Consider the following 26249-nt stretch of genomic DNA (forward strand, 5'->3'; position numbering starts at 1 on the left):
CACAGACAGGCCCGTAGAGCCCCTAGAGTCCCTGAGGTGCTGGAAAACCCTGATTGGCAGTCCCCAACTTCAGCCGCACCATTAGTTCCCCCTTTCACCGCCCAGTCTGGAGTTCGGGTTGAGACAGCTCAGATCGGTTCGGCACTGGGATTTTTCTAGCTTGACTGCGGAGCTCTTGGACATAGTCGTGGCAGAAACAAATCGGTATGCTACTCAATTTATAGCCGCCAACCTGGGAAGCTATTATGCCCAGCCTTTCCGGTGGAAACCCGTCCAAGTTTCCGAATTAATTTTTTTTCTGGCCCTTCTCCTCAACATGGGTCTAACCAAAAAGCATGAATTGCGGTCATTTTGGTCCACGAACCCAATTCATCACATGCCCATGTTCTCTGCTGCCATGTCCAGGGCACGATTTGAGGCCATCCTGCGTTTCCTGCCTTTTAGCAACAACACCACCTCCCATCCCAGAGGCCACCCAGCTTTTGACCGGCTCCACAAAATTCGGCCCCTCATAGACCACTTCAACAACAAATTTGCAGATTTGTATACCCCTGAGCAAAACATCTGCGTAGACGAGTCCCTAATACATTTTACCGGGCGCCTTGGCTTCAAACAATACATCCGAAGCAAGCACGTCCGGTATGGTGTCAAATTGTATAAGCTCTGTGAAAGGGCCACAAGCTATACCCACAAATTTCGGATCTATGAGGAAAAAGATCAGACCCTGGAGCCGGTCGGTTGCCCTAACTACCTGGGGAGCAGTGGGAAGACAGTCTGGGACTTGGTGTCACACTTATTTGGCAAAGGGTACCATCTTTATGTGGACAAGTGTGGCCCTCTTCAGGCATTTGTTTCTAGAACAGATTGGCTGCTGTGGCACCGCGCGAACTAGTCGCGCGGGCTTCCCCCAACAGTTCGTTACCACCCGTCTTGCAAGGGGGTATAGGGCTGCCTTGTGTAACCAAGAACTGCTCGCGGTGAAATGGAGAGACAAGCGTGACGTTTACATGCTCTCCTCCATTCACGCAGACACGACAATCCAAATTCAGCGAGCAACCCGTGTCATTGAAAAGCCACTCTCAGTCCACGACTATAACCTTCACATGGGAGGGGTGGACTTCAATGACCAGATGTTGTCTCCGTATTTAGTTTCCCGACGCACCAGACGCTGGTATAAGAAGGTGTCTGTATATTTAATTCAATTGGCTCTGTATAATAGTTTTGTTCTCTACAGTAAGGCTGGGAGAACAGGATCCTTCCTCAAATTTCAGGAAGAGATCATCGAGAACCTCCTGTATCCCGGAGGTTCCGTGGCCCCATCCACCAGTGTAGTTAGCCGTCTACACGAGCGACATTTCCCCAGTGTCGTTCCTGGTACCGCAACCCAACCGTCACCCCGAAAAAGATGTCGTGTCTGTAGCAGGAGTGGAATAAGGCGTGACACCCGCTATTTCTGTCCTGACTGCCCTGACCACCCTGCCCTATGCTTTGGAGAGTGTTTCCGGAAGTACCACACACAGGTACACCTAGCATAGGGATTGCATCTCAGAGGACAGGCACACAGGGCTATTAGGGCCCATTCACACAGAGCTGCTGCAAACCTCTCCTTTCACCTGGGGCAAAGTGCATAATGTACTTCGCCACATCTCTGGGCGATTTGCGCTTTGCACATTGTCCCATGGGGAAGGAGAGGTCCTTCCCCATGTCCTATAAAAAAGGTAAAAAAAAACAAAGCCAAAAAAAAATCACCGGTAAGCAAAAAAGTTAATGTTCTGTTCAAAAAGTTAAATAAAGTTTATAAAAGTTAATGTTCCGTTCAAATGTTATTATAATGTTAATTAATTTATTGCGTTGCTGTTTTTTTCTTTTTTTTTACCTTCCAGGTGGACCAACCCATCGACTAGCTGCAGCACTGATGTGCATTCTGACAGAAGCATTGCGCTGCTGTCAGATTACACAAAAGTCGGTGTATGCTGCGCTGCAAGATGAGATTTCTCCTCTGCAGTAAAAGATACGTTTGCCAAGGCATATGAGCTGAGGGGGCGGCGGTGTTCATATGCTTTGGCAAACACTTTGTATATAAAAAAAAATCCCGGCAATGATTTATTCATCCACATCGATTGATGTGAATGGAGAAATCGGGTTTGCCAGGGCATACGAGCTAAGTGGGTATGGATGTTGGGCGCAGCTCCTATGTCCTGGCAAACGCCTTACCCCTCCTATTTTTTTTTGGGCAGAGATTTTTTCATCCACGTTGATCGATGCGAATGAAGAAATCTGTGCCGTTCATTTTTTTTTTCAGCCCAGAGGCTGAATGGAAAAAATAAATCTCATTACCTGTATGCTCAATATAAGGAGAATAGCAGAAACTCCTAATGCTGGCCATACATGTAATGATTGCGGAGATCCTCATATGCCAGGGCAGTACAAACACCCCACAAATGACCCCATTTTGGAAAGAAGACACCCCAAGGTATTCGCTGAGGGGCATATTGAGTCCATAAAAGATTAAATTTTTTGTCCCAAGTTAGCGGAAAGGGAGACTTTGTGAGAAAAAAAAAAAAAAAAAACATTTTCCGCTAACTTGTGCCAAAAAAAAATAATTATATGAACTCGCCGTGCCCCTCATTGAATACCTTGGGGTGTCTTCTTTCCAAAATGGGGTCACATGTGGGGTATTTATACTGCCCTGGCATTTTAGGGGCCCTAAAGCGTGAGAAGAAGTCTGGGATCCAAATGTCTAAAAATGCCCTCCTAAAAGGAATTTGGGCCCCTTTGCGCATCTAGACTGCAAAAAAGTGTCACACATGTGGTATCGCCGTACTCAGGATAAGTTGGGAAATGTGTTTTGGGGTGTCATTTTACATATACCCATGCTGGGTGAGATAAATATCTTGGTCAAATGCCAACTTTGTATAAAAAAATGGGAAAAGTTGTCTTTTGCCGAGATATTTCTCTCACCCAGCATAGGTATATGTAAAAAGACACCCCAAAACACATTGCCCAACTTCTCCTGAGTACGGCGATACCACATGTGTGACACTTTTTAGCAGCCTAGGTGGGCAAAGGGGCCCACATTCCAAAGAGCATCTTTCGGATTTCACAGGGCATTTTTTACACATTTTGATTTCAAACTACTTCTCACACATTAGGGCCCCTAAAATGCCAGGGCAGTATAACTACCCCACAAGTGACCCCATTTTGGAAAAAAAGACACCCCAAGGTATTCCGTAAGGGGCATGGCGAGTTCCTAGAATTTTTTATTTTTTGTCACAAGTTAGCGGAAAATGATGATTATTATTTTTTTTTCTTACAAAGTCTCATATTCCACTAACTTGTGACAAAAAATAAAAACTTCCATTAACTCACTATGCCCATCATGAAATACCTTGGGGTGTCTTCTTTCCAAAATGGGGTCACATGTGGGATAGTTATACTGCCCTGGCATTTTAGGGGCCCTAATGTGTGAGAAGTAGTTTGAAATCAAAATGTGTAAAAAATGCCCTGTGAAATCCTAAAGGTGCTCTTTGAAATGTGGGCCCCTTTGCCCACCTAGGCTGCAAAAAAGTGTCACACATGTGGTATCGCCGTATTTAGGAGAAGTTGGGCAATGTGTTTTGGGGTGTCATTTTACATATACCCATGCTGGGTGAGAGAAATATCTCGGCAAAAGACAACTTTTCCCATTTTGTTATACAAAGTTGGCATTTGACCGAGATATTTATCTTACCCAGCATGGATATATGTAAAATGACACCCCAAAACACATTGCCCAACTTCTCCTGAGTACGGCGATACCACATGTGTGACATGTTTTTGCAGCCTAGGTGGGCAAAGGGGCCCACATTCCAAGGAGCACCTTTAGGATTTCACAGGGCATTTTTTACACATTTTGATTTCAAACTACTTCTCACACATTAGGGCCCCTAAAATGCCAGGGCAGTATAACTACCCCACAAGTGACCCCATTTTGGAAAGAAGACTCCCCAAGGTATTTCGTGATGGGCATAGTGAGTTCATGGAAGTTTTTATTTTTTGTCACAAGTTAGTGGAATATGAGACTTTGTAAGGAAAAAATAAACAAATAAATCATTTTCCGCTAACTTGTGACAAAAAATAAAAAGTTCTATGAACTCACTATGCCCATCAGCGAATACCTTAGGGTGTCTACTTTCCGAAATGGGGTTATTTGTGGTGTTTTTCTACTGTCTGGGCATTGTAGAACCTCAGGAAACATGACAGGTGCTCAGAAAGTCAGAGCTGCTTCAAAAAGCGGAAATTCACATTTTTGTACCATAGTTTGTAAACACTATAACTTTTACCCAAACCATTTTTTTTTTACCCAAACATTTTTTTATCAAAGACATGTAGAACAATAAATTTAGAGAAAAATTTATATATAGATGTCGCGTTTAAAAAAATAAATAAATTACAACTGAAAGTGAAAAATGTCATTTTTTTGCAAAAATTTCGTAAAATTTCGATCAATAACAAAAAAAGTTAAAATGTCAGCAGCAATGAAACACCACCAAATGAAAGCTCTATTAGTGAGAAGAAAAGGAGGTAAAATTCATTTGGGTGGTAAGTTGCATGACCGAGCAATAAACGGGGAAAGTAGTGTAGTGCAGAATTGTAAAAAGTGGTCTGGTCATTAAGGGTGTTTAAGCTAGGGTTGCTGAGGTGGTTAAATAACTTAAAATGAGAATACAGATACTCAAGAGAGAAATATATCCACCATTTTATGTTGAATGACAAGATTGAACAGTTGAACCACCATCTTATGCATACCGCCATTTTGTGATACCTTTTCAACACGTGTTTTGTACATGAACTATCTGCTGCGGCGGCGGCAGTGTTATATATGAAGAAAAGTTGAAGTTAATAAAGAAGTTATTTCAAGCATTTGGTGTGTTCTTTAAACCTACTGTTTCCATAGAACGGCGCTAGAGGAATTACAGAGTAATAGACAGTCTGGTTAGACTAAAAAGTCAGAGATATCAGAATTCTTCTAATGCCACAGCGCAAAAGGCACCTCATAGTGCTGCGCCTGCCACAAGGGGGGAGTCTGGAGCCAGCGCACAGCTTCCAGCCCCTTATCAAATTACAGTCCAGATAGTGAACTGAGTATAAATTGATCTATTAACAGAAAATAGACAACACAACTAATAGTTTTAAATTGGTAGATTTAATGGTCAGTAATAATGAGTCAGTTGTAATAAAAGTTAAGTTTTATGGGAATGAAAGTAATGTCAAGATAAGGCTTAGGACTATAGGCAAATTATGAATTAAGTGCTTTTTCATATGTCAGGGTCAAATATTTTGCATTGCATCTTATAAAGAGAATACTAGCGAGGGCTTCCTTAATGAAAGCGCTCACTAGTCTGCAGGAGGGTGAGAGAACCACTGTGAGTGCTGTCCAGTACTTACCCCTCCTCCTGCTCACTCTTCTCAGGGCCCGCTCTGCTGTGTCCTTCCTGCGTGCAGCATCAGGACGTACAGAGCGCTCTGACCTGACGCTGCAGGAGGTCAGGTGACTGCAGCGCGGTCCCTGAGAAGAGAAGACAACCAGGACAAGGAAAGTGGCGGCAGGAGAGGTAAGTTACTTTATTTTACAGTCTGATCTGAGGTCTGATATATAGTTCTAATGGGGGGTCTGTAGGTCTGACTGGGGGTCTGAAGTGGTCTAATGAGGGGAGTCTGGAGGTCTGACAGGGGGTCTGTAGGTCTGACTGGGGGGTCTGGAGAGGTCTGACTGGGGGTCTGGAGAGGTCTGACTGGAGGTCTAATAGGGGTCTGATTGGGGGTCTAGAGGTCTAATGGGGGTCTGATTATGGGTTTGGAGGTCTAGTGGGGGTCTGATTGGGGTCTAGAGGTCTAATGGGGCTTCTGACTGGGGGGTCTGGAGAGGTCTGACTGGGGGTCTGGAGAGGTCTGACTGGAGGTCTAATAGGGGTCTGATTGGGGGTCTAGAGGTCTAATGGGGGTCTGATTATGGGTTTGGAGGTCTAGTGGGGGTCTGATTGGGGTCTAGAGGTCTAATGGGGCTTCTGATTGGGGGTCTGGAGGTCTGATTGAGGGTCTGGAGGTCTAATGAGGGTCAGATCTGGAGGTCTAATGGGGGTCAGATATGGGGGTCTGGAGGTCTAATGGGGGTCTACAGGTCTGATATGGTGGTCTGGAGGTCTAATCTGGAGGTCTAATGGGGTCTTATATGGGGTTTGGAGGTCTAATGGGGTCTTATCTGAGGTTTAAGTTTGGTTTGGGGTCTTACATGGAGGTCTAATGGGGGTCTGATATGAGGTCTAAAACGGGGGTCTTATATGGGGTCTGACATAGAGGTCTAAAGGGGGTTTGGTCTGAGATGGGGGATCTCATTTAGGGTTTTATATGGGGGTCTGATCTGAAAGGAAGGGGGAATTTTTTGTACTAGTGCACAATATAAAGGGGTGTGTGGTACCAGTATTTTCAGGGGGACTGTTTCTGCAGGAAAGTATTGGGGAGCACAGTGGGCACAGTATTGGGGGTGAAGGATGGGATGTTGAGAAGGTGAGGAGGAGGATGGAAAAATAGGAAAGTAAGATATCTGTTTGTTAAACTCTGCAGAGACGAGGAGCAGAGAAAGAAGTCACCATGGCGGTCTGGTCTGACAGGAGAAGAAGGGGAAAGAGAATATCTACATCAGAGAAGAGAAGTCACTGGATGTAAGAGGTACATATGTGGCGCTGTATTACCCTGTATGTTTGGTAGCGCTGTATGTAATGCTTTCCAAGTATGTCTTTAAAGGGGTTGTCCGCTTTTTTTTTTTGTATGAGCGCTGCCTTTTCTGCTCTGTTTACCTGCTCATCACTGCAAATGTTACGGCGAGCAGGTGAACAGAACAGAGAAAGCATCTCTCATGTGAGCGCTGCCCTCTCTTCAAATAGCTGATCGTCAGGGGGGGCCGGAGGTCCCCGGCTGATCCGATATTAATGACCTATCCTGAGGATAGGTCATCAGTTGTAAAAAGAGGACAACCCCTTTAACAGTAGGACTGGAGGGAAGGGGGGGAGGCATTTCAATATTTGCCTTGGGCAGCAGAAAAGCTAGGTGCACCAGCACTGAGTGAAGAGGGGGGCACCAGGGCCCATGAGCCTTTAGCTACGCCTCTGATCCTGAGGAGAGGTCATCAATACCTGTGGCCCCAAAGAACCCCTTTAAAAAATAGGTCACTGTCTGATAACACATTCCCTTTAAGCTGACTTTACAGAGAGCATTATTGCCGATCGATCTCTGCCATGATCAGTGGTCTCATCTGAACTTTCATCGATGAGATGTAAATCTGACATTTGGCATGGATAACTTATTAACTACAGCACTCTATGACATCGTTTCCATAAGTATCTGCCTTTGTTCAGCGTCTGTCATGTCTTTTGCATCTTGAAAAGTTGCAGATGGTTGGCAGAATACAGGTCCTTCTAAAAAAATTAGCATATTGTGATAAAGTTCATTATTTTCTGTAATGTACTGATAAACATTAGACTTTCATATATTTTAGATTCATTACACACCAACTGAAGTAGTTCAAGCCTTTTATTGTTTTAATATTGATGATTTTGGCATACAGCTCATGAAAACCCAAATTTCCTATCTCAAAAAATTAGCATATTTCATCCGACCAATAAAAGAAAAGTGTTTTTAATACAAAAAAAGTCAACCTTCAAATAATTATGTTCAGTTATGCACTCAATACTTGGTCGGGAATCCTTTTGCAGAAATGACTGCTTCAATGCGGCGTGGCATGGAGGCAATCAGCCTGTGGCACTGCTGAGGTGTTATGGAGGCCCAGGATGCTTCGATAGCGGCCTTAAGCTCATCCAGAGTGTTGGGTCTTGCGTCTCTCAACTTTCTCTTCCCAATATCCCACAGATTCTCTATGGGGTTCAGGTCAGGAGAGTTGGCAGGCCAATTGAGCACAGTAATACCATGGTCAGTAAACCATTTACCAGTGGTTTTGGCACTGTGAGCAGGTGCCAGGTCGTGCTGGAAAATGAAATCTTCATCTCCATAAAGCTTTTCAGCAGATGGAAGCATGAAGTGCTCCAAAATCTCCTGATAGCGGCTGCATTGACCCTGCCCTTGATAAAACACAGTGGACCAACACCAGCAGCTGACATGGCACCCCAGACCATCACTGACTGTGGGTACTTGACACTGGACTTCAGGCATTTTGGCATTTCCCTCTCCCCAGTCTTCCTCCAGACTCTGGCACCTTGATTTCCGAATGACATGCAACAGTCCAGTGCTGCTTCTCTGTAGCCTAGGTCAGGCGCTTCTGCCGCTGTTTCTGGTTCAAAAGTGGCTTGACCTGGGGAATGCGGCACCTGTAGCCCATTTCCTGCACACGCCTGTACACGGTGGCTCTGGATGTTTCTACTCCAGACTCAGTCCACTGCTTCCGCAGGTCCCCCAAGGTCTGGAATCGGTCCTTCTCCACAATCTTCCTCAGGGTCCGGTCACCTCTTCTCGTTGTGCAGCGTTTTCTGCCACACTTTTTCCTTCCCACAGACTTCCCACTGAGGTGCCTTGATGCAGCACTCTGGGAACAGCCTATTCATTCAGAAATTTCTTTCTGTGTCTTACCCCCTTGCTTGAGGGTGTCAATGATGGCCTTCTGGACAGCAGTCAGGTCGGCAGTCTTACCCATGATCGCGGTTTTGAGTAATGAACCAGGCTGGGAGTTTTTAAAAGCCTCAGGAATCTTTTGCAGGTTTTTAGAGTTAATTAGTTGATTCAGATGATTAGGTTAATAGCTCGTTTAGAGAACCTTTTCATGATATGCTAATTTTTTTAGATAGGAATTTTGGGTTTTCATGAGCTGTAGGCCAAAATCATCAATATTAAAACAATAAAAGGCTTGAACTACTTCAGTTGGTGTGTAATGAATCTAAAATATATGAAAGTCTAATGTTTATCAGTACATTACAGAAAATAATGAACTTTATCACAATATGCTATTTTTTTGAGAAGGACCTGTATATTGTAAATTGGCCTTTTTCAGCTGTCCATAATCTGTAGCATAGGGTCCAGCTTTACTACTTTCAAATGGTGAAATGGTTAAATATTGCAGCCTCTGTGTAATCCTTTTAGCCAACAGGGTGTACAGTGATGTAATTATAGGCACAACCCTAGGCTTCTGTAATGAGATTGTGGAAGTTGGAGGTTGATTAAGTGGTTTGATTTCCAGGAGACGTATAATGTGATGCTGAGCAGTCCCCGCTCTCTACAACAGTCACCCAAACAAGACATCCATTTCCTGTTTTTCCCATATATTGTGCAGATGGCAAGAAAACATACAGCATAGGCCAGAAGCTGTAATGGGTCAGAAGAATGGGAGTTCAGGATCCATCTTTAGTTGTTTTGACATGAGAAGACTGAAGATAATATTGGTCAGGTGTCTGTAACCTGAGAAACTGTAATACCCCAAATTACAGGGGTATTCCCATCACAGAAAATGGGGGCACATCGCTAGGATATGCCCCTACAGGGAGTGCAGAATTATTAGGCAAATGAGTGTTTTGACCACATCATCCTCTTTATGCATGTTGTCTTACTCCAAGCTGTATAGGCTCGAAAGCCTACTACCAATTAAGCATATTAGGTGATGTGCATCTCTGTAATGAGAAGGGGTGTGGTCTAATGACATCAACACCCTATATCAGGTGTGCATAATTATTAGGCAACTTCCTTTCCTTTGGCAAAATGGGTCAAAAGAAGGACTTGACAGGCTCAGAAAAGTCAAAAATAGTGAGATATCTTGCAGAGGGATGCAGCACTCTTAAAATTGCAAAGCTTCTGAAGCGTGATCATCGAACAATCAAGCGTTTCATTCAAAATAGTCAACAGGGTCGCAAGAAGCGTGTGGAAAAACCAAGACGCAAAATAACTGCCCATGAACTGAGAAAAGTCAAGCGTGCAGCTGCCAAGATGCCACTTGCCACCAGTTTGGCCATATTTTAGAGCTGCAACATCACTGGAGTGCCCAAAAGCACAAGGTGTGCAATACTCAGAGACATGGCCAAGGTAAGAAAGGCTGAAAGACGACCACCACTCAACAAGACACACAAGCTGAAACGTCAAGACTGGGCCAAGAAATATCTCAAGACTGATTTTTCTAAGGTTTTATGGACTGATGAAATGAGAGTGAGTCTTGATGGGCCAGATGGATGGGCCCGTGGCTGGATTGGTAAAGGGCAGAGAGCTCCAGTCCGACTCAGACGCCAGCAAGGTGGAGTACTGGTTTGGGCTGGTATCATCAAAGATGAGCTTGTGGGGCCTTTTCGGGTTGAGGATGGAGTCAAGCTCAACTTCCAGTCCTACTGCCAGTTTCTGGAAGACACCTTCTTCAAGCAGTGGTACAGGAAGAAGTCTGCATCCTTCAAGAAAAACATGATTTTCATGCAGGACAATGCTCCATCACACGCGTCCAAGTACTCCACAGCGTGGCTGGCAAGAAAGGGTATAAAAGAAGAAAATCTAATGACATGGCCTCCTTGTTCACCTGATCTGAACCCCATTGAGAACCCGTGGTCCATCATCAAATGTGAGATTTACAAGGAGGGAAAACAGTACACCTCTCTGAACAGTGTCTGGGAGGCTGTGGTTGCTGCTGCACGCAATGTTGATGGTGAACAGATCAAAACACTGACAGAATCCATGGATGGCAGGCTTTTGAGTGTCCTTGCAAAGAAAGGTGGCTATATTGGTCACTGATTTGTTTTTGTTTTGTTTTTGAATGTCAGAAATGTATATTTGTGAATGTTGAGATGTTATATTGGTTTCACTGGTAAAAATAAATAATTGAAATGGGTATATATTTGTTTTTTGTTAAGTTGCCTAATAATTATGCACAGTAATAGTCACCTGCACACACAGATATCCCCCTAAAATAGCTAAAACTAAAAACAAACTAAAAACTACTTCCAAAAATATTCAGCTTTGATATTAATGAGTTTTTTGGGTTCATTGAGAACATGGTTGTTGTTCAATAATAAAATTAATCCTCAAAAATACAACTTGACTAATAATTCTGCACTCCCTGTATTGTGTGATAGGTGTGGGTCCCACCTCTGGGACCCACACCTACAAGGAGAACGGAGAAGGGAAATGAACGGAGGGCACACTGCGTATGCACAACCGCCCTCCATTCATTTCTATGGGGTCACCGAAAATAGCCGACCGCTGGCTGCAGTAGCTAGTGAAGAGAGCCTGCTTTAACCATAAGGGGGAAGGTGCATGGGAGAGTGTCTCCTGTATGAAAATGGTGGTAGGGATACCATAGGCTGTACATTCCCTGGCTTGACCTGTGCCAAAAACAGGGCGCCAGGTGTGCAATCAAAGATGCAGTGCGCTGCTGGAGGTGCAGAGGATGAGACTACGTGCTGGAGAGATGGCCTAGAGAGTGAGCTGGCTGCAGAAGGATTTGTCACAGTGACACAGCGAATGACTAAGTGCTAGGTGAGAAGAGATAGGACCCAGAGAGAAAGAGAAGCATTAAAGGTTAGTGCCACCAGACCAAAGATAAGCAAACACCCTGGTCTATTCATCTCTGAAGACACTTAACCCAGATGGGGGATGGAGTAAGACATCTCTCTGTCAAGGCCTGGGAGAAAGTCTGATTGCTGCAAGAGAGTGGAGACCCAGAGCTGGACATCTGAGCACAGAAGGCCTAACATTGCCTCTGTAGCAGGGAGGTCACCTTTGGGACTATATTCAATAGAACCAAACTTGTAGTGAGTGTGCCCCACCACCTCCATCCCAGATTGGCATCCCCCTCCCACTCCTTTACAGACCAATGGCGAAAGCGAATAATTTAGAAAACGGAAAACTAAAATATCTAATGTATGGCCACCTTAAAGCATTGTGATCTACTCAGGACCTGTCAGAGATCTACCAGTAGACTCCAATCTACTGGTTGCCAACCTATGAAGTGTAGTTTTATATAATGTAATAATGAGCAAGGAATCAGTTTAACATCACAGGTACCTAATTGCCAGTTGGGTGAGCACATAGTTTCCATCATCCATATGGGCAGGGTGGGTTCCATAACTCCAATAGCTGTATTAGCAAGGCAAAGAACCCCTAGGAAGAAACGGGAGAATGCCGTATGTAAGCACAGGGTTTCTATTCCCTGATATACATACCCCAGTGTACCACCAGATTTTGTAGTAACGTTGTCAGCTGTTCATCTTTGCTATAAACTGAATATGGAATGGTCGGTAATGTAACTTACCTGCAGCCACTAGAATGTAAGGGTCTGTAAGAAGTGTTAAGTAGGATGCCGCTGGAATGCTCTATGGAAGAACAACACAATTGCTTAGTGCCGGGTCCAGTAGTTCTTCTTCTTCACAGCTTTTTTTTTTTTTTATACAAAATTTGTATACTCACCCCTGGAACAAACTTGGCAAATCGCAGCATACAGAGCTGTAGAGCTGTGGATAACAAATAGCACTGTGAGGAACATCATGACATATATCACTAGATAACAGATTGGACAAACTCAATTTAGTTTATTTTGAAATGCCCTCCCCTCTTAGAAGAGATTCCATTCCCTGCAGGTGAACTTGCTGCTAAGACGGGGTCACATGTACCGCTTCAGCCAATGAATGGCCTCAGCCATGACATACTCCATGCATTGGGTCACATGCCGCTTGGAGACACATCACAGCTGAGGCCAGTCATTGTCTTCAGCAGTTCACATGATCTCATCCATGCAGGAACGTTTATGTGAGGACCTGAAGTCCAGTGAAGAAAGCTTGGGAACTACAGAGTCTGAAGGGAGCAGGTAATTATAGCTCTCCTCACAGGTCCCGCTGAGGGGGGTGGGGGGATATATGATATTAAAAAAATCCTGGGCGAACCCTTTAAAGTTTTTCAAGATTTAGGATAGCTCATCAATACCACAACAGTGGGGTTCCAACTTCTGACACCTCCACCACTGCTTTCACTAGTTTCAGTGTTTGAACCAGGATTCAGAACTAACAGCTCTTTACACTGAGTGACGGGGGTTGACCCCAAGCAAAGGACAGGTCATCAATAGGTAAGTCCTTGAAAACTTTTTAATTTGATTGGGACATGTAATAGGAACATAAGGCTCATTCCTAATAATTGGCGTATTTTGATCTCATCATCCCAATAGAGCAGCCATCATTGCCGCGTGTAAATGATTAGGAATGAACATTCCTCTTCCTGATCATTACCCATGTATTGGCCCATGTAAAGGGATCCTAAGAGTATCTACCTTCATTAGAACTAATAAAGGGGGTTTCCATATTGCTCATTCCCAATTTCTCACAGACCGTAGTATCCACAGTCACATTATATTTTAGCTACTTTATACCCCTTGTTGGTAATTCTAAGAGGTGCCGAGGTAGCTGTAGCACTTGAGGGACTGAAGGCCCTTCTGTCACATAAGAGGACACCAGTATTGTAGATGATACTTGGTAGGTAAGGGAACCTGTTACAGAATTTGCATTAGAATCCAGGAGCTTTAGGGCACACCTCTGCGGAGCACATCCAGAGCAGAACAGGTGGTAGGACTTTCGATAGGACTTTTAGAATTTAAAGGACAATTTGGGAAATATGTGTAAGTAGTTGTCCTTCCAAATTCTATGACATTGACTTCCATTTACAATTCAGAATAAATAAAGGGCTTGCTGGTGCTGCTCCTACTGGTAGGAGACACTAATGGTCCTGGCAATTTTAATACTTGGAAGTAAATGTACAAACCAGTAGTTCTGGTATCCACATTGTAAAAGAAAAAAAAAATAGAATTATAGAGACAAATTATAAGTTTACCATTTCCCCTACTGGGCAGAAAAACATATTCAAGACTTATGAGAGTCTTCGATGGAGCATCATACTGCACACTGAGCATCACAAGGAGTAACATATTATGGATCCATATGAACCAGAATTGGTATGGATCTATAATAGGATTGTGCACTTTAATCCTTAAAGTGCAGCTGATGGAAACACATTTGTGAAGTCACACCAGTTTACATAATTGAAATCCATCTGTGATGGCATAGCAGCTTACCCAACTGACAACCACTTGTGATGTCACAGAAGCTTACGTGTCTGAAACACACTTCTGATGTCACTGCAGTTTACATGATTGAAACCCATTTGTGATTTCACAGCAGGTCACCTTTCAGAAACACAATTGTGATGTCACAGCAAGTATCCTGACTGAAACCCACTTGTGGCATCACAGCAGCTTACCTTACGGAAGGACGCATGCAAGGCCACAATAGCATACCTGTCTAAGGCTTTTCCAGGACTAAAACATTGATGATCTTTTCTTAGCCACCAATGTTTGCCTGTCTAAATCTCAGCTTAACAGATAATAAACACATTTGTGATGTCACAGCTACCTACCATACTGAATCTAGTGATATCACAGTAGCTTACCTATAGGCAGATGCCAATAACAGAGAGCTCTTGTGCATGATCAGTATATTGGCTCCTTGATTTCCAACCTTTAATTTTATGACAATGTGGTGCATGATGGAGACCACCTCACTCATGGCTCTCCAGAAGAGCCCTCACTGCTGCACTAATTCACCAGTAATTGTGAGACATGGATATAAGGAACCAGTATTATTTTGGGGCACTCTTCCCTTAAAGGGCCCCCGTAGCATGTCCGCCCCTGACTGATGTTACTCAGGGCTAGTCTAGAATATGTTTTTTGTTATGTTTTATTACATTATATCTATATATAAACTGTTCTCCGCTGATCACTGGTTACTGTACACCTGCATCCTGCAATGATGTGTATTGCAAAACTCTAGTGCTTCTACCCCCAAAAATAGTGTATTACCTCCATCTAGCAGAGCGAGAGCGGCCAGCACTAAGAATGGAGACGCTTTCCCAACAAACTCATACATGACCGAACCAAAGGGGGCACCAGCTGCAAAGAGAGGGCAATTGGAGAGAGGACAACTTTACACAAGACAAGTCAAAGCTATAAACCAACAGACTGAGGAACCTTTGAGATCATGGTACTTACTGAGCACACCCACTGCCAGGCCTCCTAGTGCGATGCCCATGGCCCTTCCTCTTTCATAGTCATCAGGGTATACTTGTGCCAGCATTCCCAAACCTGTAGATACATGTATTGAAGTCACTATTTGCAGAGACTACGCAGTGCAAACAGAAGAAGGCGACTCTGCTTGCTTCTGGCTATTTGCCATTATAATTGGACAGTCCTCAGGCCCCAAGGACTGTCACTACAAAACTGTCAGAATACAAGGAGGCAAATAGAGAAAATTACAGGTCCCTCCAGAGATGTTCAGTTGGCTTCAAGTTAGGTCCCCTAAGCCACTCTTCTGTTGTCCTAGCTGTGTAGGTAGGGTCCTACAGGTGCCACCACAATGCTTCACTGAGGGGATGGTATTGGGCAGGTGATGAGCAGTGCCTGGCTTCCTCCAGACATGACACTTAGAATTGAGTCCAAAAGTTCTTATTTTAATCAGACCAGATATTTCTCACAGTTTGAAAGTCCTTTAGGTCTTTTTTTGCAAACTCCAGTTGGGCTTTTAGGCATCTTTCTTTTTGGCCCCTCTGCCATAAGGCCCAGCTAAGTTGAGTGCTGCAGTGAAGGTCAACCTTATGGAAGTGTATTCCATAAGCACACAGGATCTATAGAGATCAGCCAGACTGACCATTGGGTTCTTGTTTACATCTCTCACCAGGCCCTTTACCCCACTTACTAAGTTTAGTCGGGCAACCAGCTGTCGGAAGAGTGCTGGTTGTTCCAAATTTCTTCCATTTAGGAATTATGGAAGCCACTGTATGTGGACTTTCAGTGCATCAGAAATTGTTTTGTTCCCTTCTCTAGATCTGTGCCTTCACACAATCCTGTTTATGGGCTTTACATGCAGTTCTTTTCTCCTCATAGCTTCATTTTATTGTTCCAATATGCATTGTAAGGCGTGAGACCTTATATAGACAAGATTGTGTCTTTCCAAATCATGTCCAATCAACTGAATTTAACACAGGTGGACTCCAACCAAGGTATAGAAATATCTCAAAGATGATCAAGAGAAGCTAAACTTTATTTCATAGCAAAGGGTCTGAATACTTATGTCCATCTGAAATTTTATTTTTTACTTTATAATAAATTTGCAAAAGTTTCTAAAATTCTGATTTCACTTTTTCATTATGGGATGTTGAGTTCTACCTAGTGGGAGAATCCTTTTTTTTTTTTTTTTTTTTCCCGCACAAGACTGCAATGTAACAAAATGTGAAAAAGGCTAAAGCGTCTGCAGACTTTCTGAATGCATTGTATATTATGTTTGCTCCTGTATACACACAGAAGGGCACATAAGTTTCTACTGTATATCTGTTCCAGGTGGTTTAATGTGAGTTATATGGAAAAGCTGAAGCATTTTTTGAAGCTCCAGGGCAAACCTGTAACTATATTGCATCCTTTATATAATTAGTTTTTTATAACATGGAGGATTCATTAGGGCCTGTGGCGACCATGTCTGCTCTTCCCTTGGAGTTCTGGACTCATCGGGCCGCATATACTAATGTGAGTGTACCAAGGTCCTGTTACAAAATTTGATGCATCTAGTTTTAGAAAGATCCATTGTGCCTAGCTGGACAAAGGGACATGGCTTAAAGGGGTATTCCCATCATAATGATCACTGTTAAATCTGTTAATAATTTGACAGTGATCATTTTTGTAAATATATTTGATTAACCCATTCCCACCGTTTAGGAGAAAACTCATCCCCACTTACCTCATTGTTGTCATTCGGTCTTCCCTGGTTAGGCCACCGCTCTTCTCCAGAATCCCTGTGGCCGCACTTGCACAGAAGACTCCTTCTTTTCTCCCGGCCGGGCTGCTCGCTGTCCTGAACGCGCATGCTGCTGTGCATGCGCCTTGGTGACTTCATCCTGGCTAGAATAGTACAGAGCTGCGAACGCGCACGCCAGCTCTGTACTATACTGGCCAGGGATAAGTCACCATGGCGCATGCGTGGCGGCGTGCGCATTCAGTCCAGCGTGAGGCCCGGCCAGGAGAAGACGTCAATCAGGATGAAGCCCGCCCTTAGCCAGAATCCAGGAAGTGAACGGCGCGCTGGCAGCAGGTAAGTATGAAAAGGTGCCATGGGAATACCCCTTTAATGGAAAGGGACTGTGGCTTAGCACAGCCTAGTATTTGGCACAAAAATTGCACCACCATTCTGGCGTATAATTGTGTTGTGAATAGGGCTGAACGATTCATCGATGTAATCGAGGCAAAAAAAAATCCTCGATGCAGGTTTTCCTGCATCAAGGATTCGTTTAAATCACATGACCACGGAGCGTGAGTGAAGAGAAGCCTCTCACTCACCGCTCCGTGGCCTCGTGACTCGGCGTGAGGTGAACGCATTGCACCCGCACTGAATCCGGACCGATTCATTTCTATGGGGCTGTGCACATGAGCGGTGATTTTTACGCATCACTTGTGCGTTGCGTGAAAATCGCAGCAAGCTCTATATTGTGCGTTTTTCACGCAGCGCAGGCCCCATAGAAGTGAATGGGCCTATGTGAAAATCGCAAGTATCCGCAAGCAAGTGCGGATGCGGTGCGATTTTCACTCACAGTTGCTAGGAGACGATCAGGATGGGGGCCCGATCATAATTATTTTCCCTTATAACATGGTTATAAGGGAAAATAATAGCATTCTGAATACAGAATGCATAGTAAAATAGGGATGGAGGTCAAAAAATAAAAATGTAACTCGCCTTAATCCACTTGTTCGCGCAGCCCTGCTTCTCTTCTGTCTTCTTTGCTGTGCAGGAGGAAAATGACTTGTGGTGACGTCACTGTGCTCATCACATGGTCCGTCACATGATCCATCACCATGGTGATGGCTCATGTGATGAGCGCAGTGATGTCATCAAAGGTCCTTTACCCAGGTCCTGAAGAAAGAAGAGAAGCCAGGTTGTGCGAACAAGTGGATTAAGGTGAGTTAAATTATTTTTTATTTTTTTTCAACCCCTCCAGCCCTACTTTACTAAGCATTACGTATTAAGAATGCTATTATTTTCCCTTACAAGGGAAAATAATTATATCTACACAACTTTGAACCCAAATCTGAACTTCAGTGAAGAACGCTCTGGGAGTCTAAGGTTTAATGCAAGGAATAGAGACTTGAGGGTCAGTACTATGAAAGAAAATCTTGAGGAGCACATTATAAAAGATGCACATTAGAATATAGGTTTATCAGCAGTAAGAAAAAAAACTTTCACCTGCAACAGAAGATAATGAGGATCCAACTCCCTGCAGGGATCTTGCAAATAACATCAGCCAATAGGAGTTAGCAAAGGCAAAAACTGAAATACATAGAGGAGGAAACAGCAGTTTACCAATATTCATGAATGGTAGATGAGATGAAAGGGATGTACAGTGATGCGAGCTGTCAGATGATATAACAAATATCCTGACCCAAGAGTGAGTCAAAAGAGCTACCCCATAAATGCACATCCGGACATAAAGAGATGTTAAAAATATATATAAAGTTTATTGGACACAACAACCACAGACACGCATTAAAAAATTGTATACAATATAGAACAAAGTGCGGTATGCAATAAAATATATCTAACCGAAACACACAGGTCCACTGAGTTACCACATATGAATGTATGCGTTATCAACCAGAATATAAAGCAATATAATGAATCCCATGAAGCAAATATGAGGTAAGGTAAGACCACTAGAGATGAGGATAAAGACAGACCGACATAAGGTCAAATATCAAGAGCCAAACCTACATAGCATAGCCTGCTGGTACAGTGGGCCTGGAAACATGAGAAGCGCCCATGAGAGGCGGGGCATGGGCTCTTTTTTTTATCATAACACTGCTGGGGGGAAGCTTCTGCCCGGCAGTATGTTCGGTGACGTCACCGGCTCTGATGGGTGGGCTTTAGCATTGCCCTAGCCGTTTTACTGTCTAGGGCAGCGCTAAAGCCCGCCCATCAGTGCCGGTGACGTCACCGGGCTTCCTGGCAGCCCCATGGAGAGCCCCAATACATCACCGAAACTCCTACAAATGCCTTTGCCCTGCGCGATTTAGCACAGGGCAAAGGAGAGCATCGGATCATGAACTGCTCCGATGCTCAAGTCATGGGGGCTGCCTGAGTGAAAATGGGGATATGTCCGGGTTCAGCTGTGAAACCAGGACAACCCCTTTAACTCAAATTTCTTAACTCATCGCGATATCTTGAAACAAAAGCCATTGAAAAGCATCTGAAGGTGTTTGCTTAACGCATTTAGTTTAGATATCACGTCTCATCATAAAGCATGTGTGTTAGCATTGAGTTTCCTTATGAAAGCTGGGCATACAATCGATCCAACCATCAACCTGCCAGGCTCTACTAACAGATCAGGGACAGGATATTAAAAAAGGTAAAACATCAGAGTGGGCCTGCAGAAAGGGGCAACACATCTGCTGCATTTGGCTGTGTCTGTCACTGGAGAAGACTGTCATATTGCCATACTGTATTACTTTAGTAAAGCTGATCTGTTTTTGCCGTACCTGGACTGTGTTCACAACATTATTTTCAACTCAACATCCACCTGCTCCCCACAACTATATGCACATTCCTGATCATGCCAGTCACAGGTTACCCACTGTAAGAGAATCCAGCAACAAGTGTTCAGTTTCCCTGCAGCACTCCCACAGGTGAACTTATGCATTGCATTTGTATTATACCTCTCCTATTTATATCAATGTGTTAAAATGATTCATAAAATTTCCAGTTTTTTTTTAGAGAGGGTGTAGACATGGAATAATGAATATATAACTCACTTAAAGTAGACAAGAACAGGATGATAAATCCAAGGAACAGTGGTATATCAAATCCAATCCTAGGAGAATAAGAAGAGCTTTAGAACAAGAAGAGGCCATTGCTAAGTAGATGTATTATAGTAGATCTTTCTGAATCTTCTACTACCATGTACCTGTTGGTAATGAGTCCCACTATGGGGTTGACTAGAAGTTGTACTATTGCCTTCGATGCAAACAGAAGGCCAACTTGGACATTCTCTTGTTGCAGGACACTCGTTTCCATGTTGCAGCTAGAATTTATGGGGGCCTCCTGGGTTTTATTATCAATCCCTTGATAATTTGATTGGTCACTTAAGATGGTGGCATTATCATACAAAGAGTGAATGGAGTCAAACGGAGCTCTGGACACAGAAGATGAAGCAATCAGGTTCACCGATGTGTTTCCAGTATGTTCTTTCCCATAGAGGAAACTTGGAATGATGGGAACTAGACAGAGATGAGTATTTATTAGAAGTAAATATGGGAATAAACATTGAGTGGTCATTATGTAGGTCATTATGTAGATGGACATCATAAAATCATTATAAAGAAAGCTCTGACCTATAAATTCCAGAAGACTAGGCCTTTTCATTAATCAGGGGAGCATCTTTTTTTTCTCCTAATGTGAAGGGACAGTGTAGAGAGCGCTGATAAGGGACATTTCACTGCAAGTTTTCTAACATAAATGTCCATCTTCACTAAATAAAGTATGTTCCCCATCACTGTCCCTACACATTACAATAAAAAAAAGACAAATACACTTAAGTTTTTTTGTGTCCTATTATGGAAATGGACATGGTAGATGGTGGCTCTCCTAGTCAGGTTTAGTCTAGTTGATCTAGAATGGTGAACTGATCTATACAAGTACATACCATTCTGGTGGACTGAAGCCATCCTTGTATTACAAAGATGGCGATTCATCTGAACGGCATACATGTAATATTATGACTTCCCCTTGAAAATTCTGCTTAGACATACCCTTTAATTGCCCCGTTGACCACCTTAACAACCACTCCTTAGAGTTAATATGTAAAATCAATACTCCCTATTTCCTTCCATCCCCACTACCCATTTGCAGTTTTAAATGCAAGACCGGTTGGCCACGCTATCGTAGCTCCTGGTTACCCACTGGGCAGGGAACTTCATTCAAATAAATGGGCCAGGCTAGTTGGTCAGGAGAGCCACGGTGCAGTGAAATAGTGAAGGTGTCATAGTGCTGATTCAGTCTTAGAATCATGGGGGATTCTAGAGGTTAGACTCCCTCTTTTCATAATCTGGTGGCATATCCTAGCGATATTTCAGATGAGGATACCCCTTTAAATTAGTGGGTTCCTCTACAGAGAAGTGCTGATATGACCCATATGTGGCCAGCTAACCTGCCTACTCGAGTCTTTCATACTTCTTTATCATAAGAATCAGTAGTCTTGCAGCTAGGAGGCCCAATGATCTCAAAAACAGCCTGGTCCCACTGCCAACCATCCATGGCTGCCATATTGTCCATGAACTGCAAAGGAGAGGTGGATATCCCGTAAATACTTATGGGGACACCCCTTTAATAAACATATGTAACATACCAACCACTGTGAAAAGCATATTATCCACGAGTAGAGCTACAAAAACCACCACAAGGACCACCTCTTTGGAGCCCCTCTTCTCTTTAAGCCACCTGCATGGGCTGCACTCCATCATGGTACCACAGGGATCACCCTTAAAAAAAAGAAGACAGGGTTAAATCTTACACAGCCTTACTCCGCTGGACCTTGTTCACATTGAAATTGACTTCAGTTCTTTTGAGTATCAAAGTTTGTTCACCTCACACATTCCTGTAAACCCCTGCCAAGTAGGTAAGAATCTCTGTAGGATTCCCCCACCTTTTTCTATTAAGTTGCAGAACTTACTGGTAGGTACTCACGCAGGTGATGTAAGGACTTTTACATGATCTCCCTATGATCTTCTGGTCACGGTCATCACAGAGGCAAGCTTTATCTCTGTCTCCTATACCAGCCTCACACAGGTCTCCGGTAAGGCATCTTTGAAGGTCCCCCTAAATTGTGGCCTGGACTGTCTGTCTCCCCACAGACACTCCTCCTAGTGGGGAAACAGACTATATGGGTTAACGACCGTCCATCAACTAGCTATATCTTTAACTGGCACTTAGGACCCTAACTTAGGCAACATCCCATGACCTCCCATGTTCTAGCCTCAGAACAATATACAGCAGGACATAGCATGAGAGGCACCTCCACCAGCCTGCACATCTTACATCTATGAAAGGGTTGTCTTCTTAAAGAGACAATTACATCAAAAATGTTATCACATATTAACATAGTAGATTTTTACAAAAATCAGGTGACTGAAAATATAATTTTTTTAAGCCACTCAGTATTATACTTCCTGTCCCGGCTCTTTAACTTCCTCTTTGTTTGGACTTTTAGTACAGCAAATAGTTTTGCACACTCAGACCATCAGTGCGACCAGAAAGAGCCCCCCTGTAGTGACTCCATTAGAACGTCACACATAACACTAATCAATGCAATGCTCTTCTGTAGACATCTTTATCAAGGCCTAGCAAGAGAACAACAGCGCTCTCATACTTTTAACTCAATACTACACCTACTATTATCATGAGGATTATCCTTCTGTTAAAATCATCCCCTCACATCAGCAGTAAAGTGCCAATGGATTATCTGTCTATAGTGCAGGATGTATCATCTGTGCTGACTGCTGCAGGAGGACAATGTTTTGTATTTCATTTTCAATCACATAGTACTGCTGAAATGAAAAAGAAAACCATCCAAAAATAAAAAATTAAAATTCTATGAATTTTGAGTTTTATGAAAAAACTAGCTGAAGGACCTGGCTTCACTAGGGTATATTTAATCTATTTAATTTAATGTTTGTGTGTGTTGTTGATAAATATCAACACTATCCTCTATTGCAGTGACATCTACAGCACCCCGCCCCCTTAACATTGACCTCCACCAGTGCCCCGTCCCTTAAAATTGGACCTCCACAGCAGCCTGCCCCCTTAACAGTGGCCTTTACAGCAATCTGCCCCTTAACACTTACCTCCATAGCGGACCATCTCCTTAACTGTGACCTCCACAGTTTTAGGCCGGACAGTCCAGCTTTCAGACTCTGTCTTCCGTGTATCACAGGGCCTGGACGGACACAAGGATGTACTTTTGAACAGCTCACTCTCAGACAGCAGCACTGTGCTGTCTGAGTGTGAGCTGCAGGGAGAAAGTCACCCTTCCTCCCACCCCTGCAGCTGACAGAAGTTGATTTTTACCTTCATTTTTTCAATCCCCGTCGGAGTGGAACGGGTCGTGGCCTAATAAAATCAGGGGTGTAGCTTAGCGGGACCTGGGGGCAGGGTTTTAAGTTTGTCCTTTGAGGGTGGACACATTGTGGCAGGGGGCGTGTCTGGGCTCCTTCCTGCAAGAGTGACGCCCCTCTGGGCACCGTACTGGATCATTTGCATACCAAATAAACTGGATTTTCAGATGATAAAAACATCTATTGCTAGAACAAAGGCACATCTTGAAATAAAGTACTAAGTGCTATTAGGCCATGGCTTTACTTCAATAGAGATTATCCTAGTGACAGATTACCTTTAAAGCTCTCCTACAGCAGGGAAGGCGGAGCTTGCGCCGGTCAGAGATGGCCGCACTTTGCTGAGCTCCTGCACAACAGCCGTCTATAGCACTTGCTATCAGAAGCCTCAATATGGTGAAGATTGGTAACCCCAAGATCGGTGAACACCCGAATCTCCATAAGAGCCATCGAGCTAGCGGCGAGATGGATAAATTTATCAAGAAGGACGGCCTCCTCGTTTGTGGCGCGGGACTCCAAGATGGCGCTGACTCAGCCTGCACAGTCTCACAGAGCCAGCGCGCAGGAGAAGTCCGATGAGGACAGCAACGCTGATGAGCCGCAAGGTAAAGGGACTCTACCTATAACCTGGCACTATTTAAAACATGCCCTGTGTAAAGCCATGGAACTGATCCTCAGCGAAATCGCTGCCATGCGCCAAGACATGAGGCAAGTGGGGGACAGAGTGGAGGCACTTGAGACTCACCAGGCCATGGTCCTAGAGCACCAGAAAGCTACATCCAGCTCATTTCAAAAGTGCAGCGCTAACCTTAACGAACTGCATAACGCCCTGCAGGACCAGGAAAACAGGGGGCGCCGCAACAATCTCCGTATACGAGGGATCCCTGAAACAGTGGCCCCAGGAAACATTCCAAATGCTGTTAAACATCTCTGTATTTCACTCCTGGGCCCAAATTTTGATCCTGACATAATACTGGAGAGAGCCCATAGGGCACTACGCCCCAAGCCTAAACCAGAAGATCCTCCTAGGGACATAATTAGCAAATTTCTCAATTTCCAAGTCAAGGCTGCAGTGCAAGAAGCGGCAAGGAACCGTCCGGATATTATATTTAAAGGGGCACAAATATCCATCTATCAAGATTTAGCCCCCTCCACATTTAGAAAGCGCAGGATCCTGAAACCCTTGACAGAATGGCTACGTTCTAACAAGATCCAATATAAATGGAACTTTCCGTTTGGCTTATCTTTTTCCCAGGAAGGACGTCGCTTTAATATTATGTCGCATTCTGATTTGGATGTAATGTATGATGTCCTGCAAATCCCTCCTTTCCAGATTGAGAATTGGGACCTATTCCAGGACATTGCTGCCCTTCCAGAAGTCCCCGCCATCACGCCCTTCACCTTGATGCAAACCCCTAAAGCCCATAAAGCTGGTAAAAGAGGAAGACAACTGACCCCAAAGAGACTTACTCAAGATCGGTGAACTCTCCTAGGACGGTTCCTAATCACCATGACCCATCACCTGGAAACTTTTTCCAAAACCCTTTCCACACATCCTAGGATCAGACGTTAGTTGATACTTCACGGATTGGAAATGTTTCAGTGAAGTCTGGAGATGTCTTATCCAACTGATATATGTTACTATCTGTCTGTCTCCCCATGCATCCTTTACCTCATTCCCCTCACTGCCCTTTGTCTCTTGCCTTCACTTCTCATACCCTTCTAGATTGTCTTTTCTGTCCAATTTCTCAATGTCACTATTTGCCTAGCCCTCCGCCACTAGTCAGTTTGCCCTTTCCATAAATATCCAACTGTTTCCCTTTACTATAGCGAGTTTACTATCCCATATCGGCTGCCTATTAACGTGCTAGACGGTACATAATCAGGTCTGTGGACCTCATTCCCCTCAGGATGACTAGCGTAGGGGTGACCCTATGCTTGAAATGTTTTCTTTTTGTTCTAATGTTTTCTTTTTTCCCCCGGTTTGATCTAAGGTACATGATACTCTTGTCATATCACTGTAGAGGATGTCGCACCGACTTATGGATCCAATCCTTTTTACCAGATCGGCTGACTCGCACCTTACCAGTAAGTGCTCTCCCCTGGGGGACTAACACACTGATGTGCTTCAATCCCCACGCACCACACAATTATGGCTGATCTTCAAATTGCCACCTACAACGTAAGGGGATTTAACTCTCCATCTAAGGCTACTTTCACATTAGCGTTCGGGGCTCCGCTTGTGAGTTCCGTTTGAAGGCTCTCACAAGCGGCCCCTAACGCATCCGTCCAGCCCTAATGCATTCTGAGTGGATGCGGATCCGCTCAGAATGCATCAGTCTGGCACCGTCTGTCCTCCGCTCAGCACGCCTGGCCGTGCGGAGGCAAACGGATCCGTCCAGAGTTACAATGGAAGTCAATGGGGACGGATCCGTTCAAAGGTGACACAATGTGGTGCATTTTTCAAACGGATCCGCCCCCCATTGACTTTCAATGTAAAGTCTGGACGGATCCGTCTGAATACAAATCACACTTAGACTTTTTTAGTGAAATATAATGCAAACGGTTCCGTCTGAACGGATACCATCGTTTGCATTATAGGAGCGGATCCGTCTGTATAAATACCAGACGGATCCACTCCGAACGCAAGTGTGAAAGTAGCCTAAGAGAAGCCAAATCTTTGCGATGCTATGCAAGGAAGGATCAGATGTGTTGCTTCTTCAGGAGATCAAACAAAAATGGATGGTAGGACAGCACCACTTACTTGAATGCATTCAAGGTGCTTTGCGGCGGTGCTCGTGATGACAGGTCTCAGCCTCAGAGACCCCAAAATTACCAGTGAAGATGAAGAAAGTCACAGCACTCCAAAAGCTTGTTCAGTGTTCTTTAATTCACCAAAGGTTCAGCAGCAACGTTTCAACAACAGTCTTTATCAAGCTACATACATGTTTACAAGTGACTCATATTATATAAGGGTACTAATTCATACCAATTACACAGTGGGTGTGCTACAACAGTAATTCCGCCCCCTCTCAGACAGAAACAATCACCA

General features: G+C 44.0%; 1 protein-coding gene across 3 annotated transcripts in view; it reads right to left on the minus strand.

Moving 5' to 3' along the window:
- The window catches only part of LOC122929256 (chromaffin granule amine transporter-like), a 138965-nt gene that overhangs the window by 48943 nt on the left and 63773 nt on the right, over window positions 1–26249 (minus strand). For 2 of the 3 annotated variants that reach the window (XM_044282770.1, XM_044282769.1), the window contains exons 2-10: window positions 21436–21568; window positions 19996–20308; window positions 19844–19902; window positions 18282–18365; window positions 15047–15139; window positions 14858–14947; window positions 12424–12467; window positions 12269–12329; window positions 12022–12117 (exon numbers count right to left, since the gene is read on the minus strand). In XM_044282770.1, the coding sequence (XP_044138705.1) occupies window positions 12022–12117; window positions 12269–12329; window positions 12424–12467; window positions 14858–14947; window positions 15047–15139; window positions 18282–18365; window positions 19844–19902; window positions 19996–20308; window positions 21436–21550 (955 nt within the window). In that variant the 5' untranslated portion in view covers window positions 21551–21568. Of the gene's footprint in view, window positions 1–12021; window positions 12118–12268; window positions 12330–12423; window positions 12468–14857; window positions 14948–15046; window positions 15140–18281; window positions 18366–19843; window positions 19903–19995; window positions 20309–21435; window positions 21569–21759; window positions 21908–26249 lie in introns of those variants that run through there. The other variant, XM_044282771.1, reaches the window with a different exon arrangement.

The sequence above is a fragment of the Bufo gargarizans genome, chromosome 2 (assembly GCF_014858855.1).
Source record: "Bufo gargarizans isolate SCDJY-AF-19 chromosome 2, ASM1485885v1, whole genome shotgun sequence".
Taxonomy (NCBI): Eukaryota; Metazoa; Chordata; class Amphibia; order Anura; family Bufonidae; genus Bufo; species Bufo gargarizans.